This window comes from Euprymna scolopes, unplaced genomic scaffold (genome assembly GCF_053919585.1).
Source record: "Euprymna scolopes isolate OS-2025 unplaced genomic scaffold, ASM5391958v1 sca225, whole genome shotgun sequence".
NCBI classification, from domain to species: domain Eukaryota; kingdom Metazoa; phylum Mollusca; class Cephalopoda; order Sepiida; family Sepiolidae; genus Euprymna; species Euprymna scolopes.
The window spans coordinates 12,501-24,931 of record NW_027633242.1 but is presented as its reverse complement, the minus strand read 5'-3'; the positions used below and the strand labels follow the sequence as shown (position 1 = coordinate 24,931).

At 35.0% G+C, this 12,431-nt stretch overlaps 1 protein-coding gene across 1 annotated transcript in view; it reads right to left on the bottom strand.

Annotated features, from left to right (window-relative positions):
- Positions 1 to 12,431, bottom strand: part of LOC145273972 (protocadherin-17-like) — a 37,542-nt gene that overhangs the window by 24,859 nt on the left and 252 nt on the right. Inside the window, exon 1 of the mRNA XM_080127216.1 lies at positions 10,203 to 12,431. This exon is cut by the window's right edge and continues 252 nt beyond it. Within this exon, the coding sequence (XP_079983342.1) occupies positions 10,203 to 12,431 (2,229 nt within the window). The remainder of the gene's footprint in view (positions 1 to 10,202) is intronic.

Below are 12,431 nucleotides of genomic sequence, written 5' to 3'. Positions count from 1 at the left end.
GTGTCAGGATCTAATTTGTCACACGCCATGATATCCGGAATGTTTGAGCATTCCGGATATTCAGAACATTTACTTTACAATCAATACAAACATAAAGATTTGTTTTTTAAAGCAATTCAAAAATATTATTGCGAAACAGTTTGAGCAAATAAATTTATAAGCGCATAATTGAACAACTTTGTAATTTGAGGCGTTATCGTTCTTTATTTTCTATTTAAATTTCAGCGATTAAGTCGCTACATTTATATTAATGCTAAGAAGATTAATCGCTACCAGGAATCGGAAAAATCGGAATTTTTGGAAGTATCGGAATCGGAAAATGTTTAGCCTATTCACCGATGCCAACAACGATTCTTTTTATTGTTTCATTTTTTACCTTTCTTTTTAAATTAATTTTCCATTACTGGTACTAATGATAAAATTTTAATAATTGTTATTTGAACTACAAGTAAAACTAAAATATATAGATTCCGACTATCCACAATTGTATTTTTATGCAAATGTATGTACACATTATACAGGCATTTACGATAATCCCCGCCAGAATGGAAAAGTAAACAACTCTAAAGTAAAATATTTAATGATTTAGAAAGAATCCCACTTTCCCCAATGGTTTACTTCTACTTGTGAAGCTGCCATTGCTCAAAGGCAGCATACATACTGCAGATTTATCCGACATAAGTCCAGTCCAAACCGACAAATGTTTACAGAAGCTAGAAGTAATTGTAAGAAAGAAATAGCGACAGTTAAAAGAGAATATTCCAAAATCGCCAGAAAATGCATCGAAGTGCAGAAATTAAGAACTTGTTATTTCTGGAAAATCTACAATAGTGTAGTAAATAATAGGCAATCAACAATTCCCACACTATCCAACAATCATAAGGTTGTTTGCATGGCAACCGAGAAGGCTAACATGCTTGCCAGTCGGTTTTCTTCAAATTCTATATTGGACCCAGCAAACAGCTCCCTACCTAATTTTCCTTTGCGGACTGACACCACACTAGACGATTTGAAAATCACCCCTTCTCAGGTATAGGATATCATAAAACATTTAGTCACCTCAAAAGCATGTGGACCCGATCTTATTCCGGCTGTACTTAAAAAAAATGCTCCGCTGAATTTGCTCCAGCCCTCTCCAAACTTTACAACAAACGCCTTAACGAATCTTGCTTTCCTGACTGCTAGAAAACTACTTTTGTGGTACTAGTTTACAACAATTCTGGCGAAAGAACTGAGCCATTAAATTATCGCCCCGTTAGCCTTCTTTCCCTCTTTGCTAAAATATTTAAGTCCATAATTAATCAAGCTCTAGTCCATCAGCTTACAGGGGAAGGAGGACCGTAGCCATATATCTAAGGCTTTTGATAGGGTATGGCACGGCGTTCTTCTAATGAAAATCAGATCATACAGTATCACTGGACGAATACCTAACATAATTAAATCCTTCTTAAATAAGAGAAGAATCCAGGTTTTCCTCGACGGTCACACATCTAAAGAGTGTGATATAAATGTGGGTGTGAGTCAGGGGTCTATCCTTGGACCTTTATTATTCCTAATATTCATAAAATACCTCCTCGATAAAATTGTCTCTGAGATGGGTATATTTGCTGATGACACCACGCTCTATAACAGACATGAGGGGGGAAACAAATAAACACACATTCAAAGCAATGGCAGAAACACTAGAGGAATGCCTCCAGTGTGTAGTGAAATGGACACAAAAATGGATGGTCACATTCAATGCCGCCAAAACTAAGCTTGTTTCCTTCAATAATTACAAGAAACCTTCTCAACCACCAATAGCTATGGCTAAAGATACATTACCTGAAAGTAATTCTTTCAAACTCCTCGGTTTAACGTTCACATGAAACATGAGTTGGGACAGATTCATCGAGAGCATTGCCAAGACTGCTAGAAAGTTACTTACGCCTGAAAGTATACTGTACCTGTATAAGGTCACCATTCGTCCATATATGGAGTATATATGAAAAGTCTTTATTAATGTTTGTGCCTATTTCCATTCTATGGAGGCCTGGCGCGAACGCAGACCCCCACAATTTTATTATACCATCCCTATTTAAGTTAAAATATACTTATCAAAATATTATTATGTGCATCTATATCAAAAACACTCGTAAACTTTTTTTTTATTTTTTATTTTTTTATTTTTTTATTTCCATATTTTGTGGACCAGGCACGAACGCAGACCCCACAATTTTAATGGACCACTGTTCTGCTAGATCAAACGTACCCATTCCTGTGCATCGATACATCTTCTATCATTATATGTAATCAGTTTTTTTAAAAATAGTCCACCATATAGGAGCCTATTCGTGACCAGCCACACACACACACACACACACACACACACACACACACACACACACACACACACACACACACAGGCATTCAGCTTTATATATATATATATATATATATATGTGTATATATATATCTATTATATATGTGTATATATATGTGTGTGTGTATGTGTGCATGTATATATGTGCGTGTGTGTATATATGTACATATATATGTATATATATATGTATGTGTGTGTATGTGTATATATATGTTTGTGTGTATGTAAATGTATATATATATATATATATATATATATATATGTGTGTGTGTGTGTGTGTGTGTGTAATTCTTGGTTCGTTCGAAATCACTAAACTTGAAATCTACAAGTGGGTTTTTTGTTATATTTTGCAATAATGATTGCATCTAACCCAACTGTGTTTGTAAATATTAAAAAGTAAAAAATAATATCACATTAAAAAAAACAACTTTTTCGTTTATTTTCGGTTCCGATTTCACCCGAGGCGATAAAACAGAAATACGTCTGGTTTCTCACCTCAGTGAAATCGGAACCGAAACTAAACGAAAAAAAAAAAAATTTTATGTGGTATCGACTCAGCTCAAATCGGAACCGAAAATAAATGAAAAAAAGTTTTTTTTAATGTGTTAACATTTTTTACTTTTTAATATTTAAAAACACAGTTGGGTTAGATACTCCGGTTTATATTGAATCCCCGGAACTAAAATTTGACAGGCACCTTTTGATGTGTCACCGTTTCAGGAGAGCTCCCATCAAGAGGACAAAAAACAAAAACAAAACTCTGGCGCAAATTTTGAGCTGACTCTTTTACTCTTTTTCTGCCGGATTCTCACGGATTATACACCAAAGACACTACAAGAGAGTAGATAATTCTCCCAAATAAAAAAAAATAAAACAAATCTCCTTATCTCTCCGCTACACATTCTACAAGAAGTGCCTACGCAAAGATAAACATTTTATTTCTCTTTTCTCTTCAAATTTCACACACACACAAAAAAAACATTTACTCAGTCAAGAAGGATTTCTTCGTTTCCAATGGACACTAAAAAAAACTTATGAGTGTAACACAAAAAAAAACATTCCTTTTTATGCCAAGTCTGAATATTTATTTTTACAAAAATTATTTTAAGGGAGCTGTCCATCATTTAGTCTGGCGATTCGGCAATTTGTTTACATACTTGCAAAAAAAAAAAAATACACAAAACAGTTTGTTTCACTTATTCTAAACTATAAAAAAAGGTACTCATGCAGAGAGTGATCCGTGCTGAAATAATAACTTTATTATTTAAAAAGCCATTCTTAACATGGGGAAGGGAGGGGGTTTTGTACCTATTCTATATTTTAACCTTACAATTGAATAAAAAGAACATATCATAAAACTTTAATTAAACGTGGAAATACGATTTAAAAAATAGCGCGGATCACTCTCTGCATTAGCACCAAAAAAATAACCTCCCCATGTTAAAAACGGCTTGCGGATTAAACAGCCCCCAAACCTCGAAAATTGGGTAATCTCCAAAAATACCGTTAGGGCTTACAACATGGCCGCCAGAAGAGTCACGTGATCCGGTTGATCCAAAACATGAATCGTGCAAATGGAAAACGCAGCCTTGAAGGCAAACTTTGACAAACAATCACAATTTGTTTGTATTTAATTTTTTGTTATTTAATTTTTTGTTGATATAATGTTATAAAAATAGGCAAACTTTGAGAAACAATCTTAGGTTGCTTTTAGTTAAAACAGTGTTTATAAAAAGTATTTTATTCAGAACAAACAAGTGGTCGACTAGGTGTATCAGAATTTTAGGCGGAATTTTTGACACCCCCAACAAAAAACTGCGAATAAAATATATAAAACTCGTAATTTCTGTTTTTAAAGTGGGTTGTCAATTTTCTTTATGAAATATACTTCCAAAATAAACTATTACAGTCGTTTAAAACATAATAGAAGTATTATTTTTTATGTTTACAAAATGTCTACGCACGTTCGTAGACATTGTTTCTCAACAAAAAATTAAATGACCGTTCTAAATAAATTATTTATTATTATGATATTGAAAAACTGTTTTTGTACTTAATTATTATGCTTGTTTGTCAAAGTTTGCTTTAAATTTGCGTTTTCCGGTTTCGTAATACAGCGATTCATGTTTTGGATCAACCGGATCACGTGACTCTTCTGGCGGCCATGTTGTAAGCCCTAACGGTATTTTTGGAGATTACCGAAAATTGTTCTTAACATGTGGATGTTTTTTTTTGGGGGGAGGGGTATTTCGAGAGCCACTTTTAACGAATTTGCTATTATTTATTGCAACAATAGCTTACAATTTATTTGACAAAAAAAAAAAATTCAAATACAAATCAACAACGGTAGGTTTTTGTGTTTTTTGTGTTTGTTTTTTTTCTATTGATGTTTTGTTTCTACATTTACAATTTTACTTTGCAATTTATTTCGCATAGCTTTGTTAGCATTTGGTAAATATTCAGATACGTTACAACAGAACAGCGACCACTCTAAATATAAGAATATAACATGAAAATGTTTGGTGCTTATGTTTTTGCAAACCGCATTAAAAACTACGTAAGACAAATGGGTGACCAAATGTCGAAATAATGATGTTTTTTTTCATAATCTGGTTAATTAGTGTCCAATCAATAATAATCCAGTGAAAAATTAAAAAAAAAACTATCAGTATAGAAATTACGCAGGGGGTGATGATTGTACAACTTCGCCCTTTTTTGTTTATTAAATTGTTGAATGAAAGTGCAGATAACCCGGTCGGTTTCCATTGTGTGGGGACTCTAGCTCCCGAAAAAAAGGTACTCTAGATATTAACAAAAATAAAAATTTGCCTTTGTCTCGAAGGATTTCTCCTGTGCTGATCGAGGAAAAAAACGGTGAAGTGTAGTTCACCCTCTGTTTCTCTCTCCCCTCTTTCTCTTCCTCTTAATATCTCTCTCCATTCATCTCTCTCTCTTTCTCTCTCTCAATCTATCACCCTCTCCATGTCTCTTTGAGCAGCTTTCTTTCTCTAACACCCCCTTCTCTCTCCTCTTCCCTCCTTTCCTCTGTCTCGCCCCCTCTCTGTTTCTAACTCTTCCCTCTCAATCCCTCTATCTCTATTTCTCTCTCACTTTCTCTTTTCTATCTATATATCTTCCTCTCTATCTGTTCATCTCTAATCCCTCATCCTATTTTAGTCTCCTAAATTAATTACAGTGAATAAGGCATTGTCAAAACATGGATAAATCCTATTTTAGTCACCTAATTACTGAGATTAGAAGTTATCTGGAAATGACTGCTACCTTGAACATCACCAGGAGTAACTGGTAAAACATTTCTATTTCAATTTATTTTGGCAGCCATTCGGTAACAAAATGGCATAGCCTTAGCTCTTGCTGCAAGCAGAATACCTGCGACCTTGCTACCGAGTAAAACTACTTATTCTACATTAAAACTACTATTAAACATTCAATTTTTCAAAAATCTCATGTTCAACATCTCCAAAACATCCATGGGGAAAAATATTACAAAAATGTAAACTTATTGTTTTCGATGAATGCACAGTGGCATGCAAAAAATCTCTTGAAGCTCTTGGTCGGTCCTTGCAAGCTTAGCATGGTAATGTCAGACAATTTGGGAATGCAGTATTATTGCTTGCACGAGATTTCATACAAATGTTACCTGCAATTCCTCAATCAACGCCAGCATATGAAATAAATGCTTACCTCAAATATTCTACTTTTAGGTATTATGTGAAGACATTAAACTTAATTCAAAATATGCGTGTCCAGTTGCAGACTGTTCGATCCGCACATAAATTTTTTTTTTAATGAGAAATTGGATACGTAAAGTGCTGGCTAATCCGAGTAAGGGCGAAATTCTTTGACTCTTAGCTTCTGTAATTTTATAACATCAAAAGCAGAGTTGGTTAAAAAGGGTTTTCCAGATATTCAACTTATACGAATTCCACTTGGGTGAGTGAATCAGCTATTCTTGGAGCTCAATACAATGATGCTCATAAACGCTATTATCCAACGTAAAATTCCAAGTGAGGTAGTCACATACAAATCCACCGGCACAGTTGTGTAAGCAGATAAAGTGGTTAATTATCCAACAGCTAGATTTGCCAGGGAAACCACCGCATGTACTGCAACTGAAATTGGCGTACTAATTATCATGTTGTGAAATATAAACTAATCCAAGCTTTGCAATGGCACATGGCTTGGAGTAAAAAAATTAACACACAATATCATAGAAAGAACAATCTTAACATAAGCTTTCACGGGTGAATATATCTTCATTCCACGCATTCTTATGATTCCAACAGATACACCATTACACTTTGTGAAATTGCGCTTTCCAATTTCATTGTCGTTTGCAATAACCATCAACAAAGCTCAGGAAACAATTTTTACAATTATATGGCTTACAGCGTCGGATATATACTCGAGTCTAAACAATGAAAAGAATATGATGCTGTCCTAGCCCTAGTGATAACATTAAAACAGGTGTGTGCGTCCTGATAACATGAAATCCTATAAATGACACCCAAACAATGAATTAAAATTTTTTTTTAGATATACATCCGGATTTACGCCGATTAAAAATATTAACATTGTAGGTGTTTGTCGTGTATTTTTTAATTTTAGCTGGACATACAAAGAAATTTGCTTTTTCTGTAACAGATTGGTACACACCCGTTTTAAAGATAACTAGACGTACACGCGAGCCGTTGTCTTAAAACCCATGTTATTATTTATTCAACTTCAATTTCATTCGAGAATTCATAAACATCATGACTTTTAAAACATTCTTCTGACATAAGTAGAAATAATAAGTTTTATTTCTATTTTCATGCGTGTGGATGAGAAAGTTTTTTTTTATCATTCTCAACTCGCATTTAGGTAAAAATACACTTTCGTATAAATAACTGAATTCATTCAAAAAATATCGCTAAACAAAAACAAATAACATCTACAAAAAAAAAAAAAAAACGCGATACATTCAGTCGTGCGAGATAGCCTAGTGGTAGGGGGTTACACTTCTTACCATGGGGTCTCAATTTCGAATCGAGTTAGATTCAGCCACTCTGATGAGTAGTAGACGACAAAACACGTGTCAGTGAAAAATTATATTTTAAAAATAATATATTATTTTTAATATATATATATATATATATATATATATATATATATATATATATATATATATATATATTAAAAATCAGGTAGTGATTTCCGTGTTAAAAACGCTGATTGAATCCGAATTTCAAATTAAAATACGTATGAAATACGTTTGAAAGCCGAATTCCACGCAATATTATGAAAAAACAAACAAACAAAAACAAGTATTTCTTTGTTTAAAGTTAATATATTTCGGAGTCGTATTCCTTCGTCAGAATTTTATATTTTTTCCTTTTTTTTAATAAGTCGTTTTACTTCTATTTTCATGCATCAGGATAAGAAAAATTTTTTTTTATCATTCCCAACTCGCATTTTAGGCAAAAATGCGCTTTCATATATATATATATATATATATATAATTGAATTGATTCAAAGAGTATCGCAAAAAATAAATAAATAAAAGTAACATCTACATAAAAAAAAACGCGATACATTTGGTCGTGCGAGATAGCCTAGTGGGTTTTTTAATTGAAATACGTATGAAATACGTATGAAATACGTTTGAAAGCCGAATTCAACGCAATATTATGCCCCCCCAAAAAAACAAGTATTTCTTTGTTTAAAATTAATATATTTCGTAGTTATATTCCTTCATCAGAATTTTATATTTTTTTTTCCTCACCATGATGTTAAAGTTGAAGAAAAAAAATACCCTGACTCAATTTCCATAATGAGACTTTTCTTTTTCCTTTTCTCTATAGACATTCGTGTGTTTTTGTCTTTTACTTCCCAGTTTGAGATGTTTTCTTTTTTCTTATTTAATTTCATCATGAATATGCATATTTTTGCGAACAATGGCAAAGCTTATTTTTTGTTCGCTCATTTTTTACAGAGAGTATACACTTGTAATTTAATAAATACTAGCGTAGGCGGGGGGGGGGTGCGCCCGACTTTGCACGGTCGAGAAATTCGCTCAAATATGATATTTTAAGTTGTCCAAAATATCGTGTATATTATTGCAGAGACGTATGGGTGCCATCAGCTAGAATCGAAACCGAAAGCAAAACTGTAGCATTCAAAGCTGGTGACGTTACCACATGTATCAACGTGACACACATATGAACTGATTAAAAATAAACTAAGATGAACGTACAAAATGTATAAGGATATTTTTTAATTTTGACCACTTTCTGACCCCTTAAAAACTATTTTAACCGACTAAAGACCCATAAAAGAACGGTCCATAAAAAAGAGTTTGAAAATATTGAGACAGACAGACAGTCAGACGGACAGAGTGATTTTTATAAAAAAATATTTAGCAATATCTTTAAAAAAGTGTAAATTATAAAAGTTCGCTCTGTTGGAGTAGTTTCCTAATTCGCATTGTTCCTATTTACTTTGCCTCCCCACGTCAGAACACGTACTACACTTTTATCTTGACCCGAAAGCCAAGTTGCTTCCTAATTCGTATTGCTATTAGTATTGTCAGGATTAAACATAAATATATTCTCTGTTCAATTGATACTTATTTAGTAACCTCTCCTCCCTCGAATATTCTTCTGGGGCAGGGGGACAGGCATATGATTAGTATTGAACGGAAATAAGACATATCGAGAAAAAAAAATAGCCGAATAGAAATATATAAAAACGAGTCAGTTTATTTCTGGAATGCAAATATATATATATATATATATATATATATATATATATATATATATATATATATATATTGGAAAAGAAATACATTTCTTCTGTTTCTTTTGCTTCTTTTTCCTTCTTTTAATTGGCTGATGAACAATGGTTTGGGTTGGAAAGATACAACATTCAAAAAAAAAAAAAAAAAAAAAGAAAAAAAAAGAGGTAGAACTTAAAAACGAAAGTTGGTCTTTTACAAAAAAAAAAAAAAATGGCTTCTCGTTTTCTTCATTTCCGACGTGACAAAGTAGACTCATTCAATTTACAGATGAAAAAAAAAAAAAAAACAACCAATCGATGGTAAAAACAATTTAGCTCTTTGTATCACATGGGAGAATAGAACAAATTCAACTTCCCTTGTATCACCATACTCATCTTCTTTCTCATCCTGCGGCTAGGCTATAAAATCAAGTCGGTGCAAATGTTTTTGCCATTTGAAATTTCATCTTAAAAATATTTTATACAACTATATAACAATAACGGCATTCTCTCTGTAAGTTGATTCCATTTGCCAACGAGCTTATAAATTATTTACTTGTAAAATTCTTTACTTATAAATTATTTAGGTTTTGAAGTGAAATAATAATTTAACTCATATTTGATCTTCTGTCTTGATGTTTATATAAGGTAATGTAAACGGTTTTGTAATCCTCTAAATAGGTGATAATCCAAGGGAGCTAATCAGCAAACTATGTAGGATTAGATAAGATTTCACGATCAAATTCTTCTAGATGTTTGACCAGTAGTGTTGCGTGAGGGCGAGCATTATCACGATGGAAGATTACTCCCTTTCTATTGACTAAAGAATGTCGTTTTCGGACAAACATTATTGCAGAAAAGTATGAATGATATTCCAATAATGTTAAATAAAAATGTATAACTTACTTTTGTTTGAGTAAAAACAATATGAATGAAATAAATGGCTTAAAATGCCTCTTCCACAAACAGATAAAAATCTTTTGCATCGACCTGATAATTAAAAATAAAAATAAACAAACAAAAATGAAAGAAAGAAACAAACAAAAATGAAAGAAACCCTTACCTGATAAATGACTTCCTTATCTTTAAGAGTTCTAGAATTGCTCGAAGCTGTACTCTTTCGACTTTTATCCAACTGGTCACCGGGATATATCCCTCTTCTCGATTTCTGATGACCACTGCTCCGGATGGTCGTGTCGAATTCCGTTATCCGATCGCCGGGGACTTCAGCCCACGAGGAATCCAGATGGGAGGTACACATCAGATGTTTCTGCTCGCTGATATGTTTTTTACAAGAATTTGTGTCAGCATCCTTATTGTTTCTACACCTGACAAAGCAAATGGCCATGGCCGCCGTGATTGGCACCGACACCGTCATAGACACCAGTACAATGGCGATCATAAGGAACATATGAACCTTTTCATCGCCTTGACCGTTGACACCGTTAAGCATTTCGTACGTCTTGTTGCTCACCGTCAACACCACAGTCAGGTTTGTGGTGGCTGATAGCACCGGCATCCCGTTATCCTTCACAACCAATGAAAGATAATAAGAACCGGCGTCCTGTTTGGTCAGTTCTCGGGCAAACGTCAGCAAGCCGGAATAGCGATTTAAGAAAAACATCTTCTTCTCGTTGCCCGATGTTATCTCGTATTTGAGGAACGAGTTTTCTCGGCTGTCCTTGTCCGTAGCTTTCAGGACTGTAATGTTTTTGGTGTGGTGAGCGTAGTAGATCACTTCTAGGGTGAACGGATTTATACTGGGGAAGATGAAGTGCGGTGCGTTGTCGTTTCGGTCTCTAACTTCAACAATTACGTTGACAGTGTTGTTGAACGACGGCGAACCATTGTCTCGCACCAGAACTTTGAAGTTGTAGACGCTTTGGAATTCGTGATCCAATGACACTAGAGTCGATATCAATCCATTGTTTGAGATCTGGAACGGCAGGAAATGCTTTTTGTCGTCTAATAGAGAATACGATAACTGACCCGAGGGTCCCAGGTCTGGATCTGTGGCATTGATGTAGCCCACGGGGAACTTAGATCGCTGGTTTTCGTAAATAGAGAACTTTAACGTCCGTTCAGTAAACTGCGGTCGGACGTCATTGACGTCCAGCACCTTAATTGGAAACCTGCTTTCACTGTGCAACGGGGGCATTCCTTTATCCTGACAACTGATCGTAATGTCGTGGTGATCTTGGACTTCTCTGTCGAGTGGATTTTTAATTATGACTTTATATTTCTTAGTCCCCAAACTCTGTAGCTGGAACTTTGGATGCTGCAAGTAGCAACTAACTTCTCCGTTCTGTCCGACGTCGTTATCGGTTACCTTCACGTAAGCGATGAAACTACCGACCTCAATGTCTTCTGAAATAGAAGCCGTGTTTCCCGTCGATTCAGACACGAAGCTGACATCGATGCTCGGCGGGGTATTCTGCTGGTTGATGACGTTAACAATCACCATTGCGGTGGAACTGAGAGGCGGCTTGCCTCCGTCGGTGGCCTGAACGTACAACTTGTACGCCAGCTTCTGCGCGAAGGTTATTTTCTTGCGTAGGAATATCTCTCCGGTTTCGACGTTCAATTCGAAGAACGTTCTGGCGATGCTGGAAGTCTGAGAACTAAAATGAAAGGAGATTCTTCGATTCTGATTCAAATCGGAATCGGTAGCAGATAATATGATAATCGGCAAAGCTTTATCATGTTCGTATTTTATCGAGACGTTGTAGACGTTCTGCGAGAAAATAGGGGGATTATCGTTCACATCTGTCACGGATATGTGCACATCCAACATACTTTCTCTTGGTGGAGTCCCACCATCCTTTGCAACCACCTGTATCACATATGAGTCTTTCAATTCACGGTCCAACATGTCTTCCAATGTGATGCTGAGCTTAGACGTGCCGTCGAGATTTTTCGCAACAGACAACGTGAACGGTTCTTCTTTATTCTTCTTCAACTCGTACGTAATTTGCGAATTACTAACTCCGGCATCCTGATCAACCGCATTCGGAATTGACCGTTTAGCACCTTTTCTATCATCTTCAGAGAACTGTATAAACACCTGCTTGTCAGGAAATAATGGCTGGTGGTCATTGACGTCTTTCACTACAACTTTAATCTCAAGAATTTTTACGAAAGATTCACCCTTCCGCACTGCTACGTCGACCATCTTAAAACACTCCTCATTGCGTATGCAAATAGCTTCGGCATCTAACGACTGCGCCGTATAGAGCTTACCAGTGCTTCTGGCAACACGGAACAGCTGGGAAGCACTTGGGACACCGTGGTT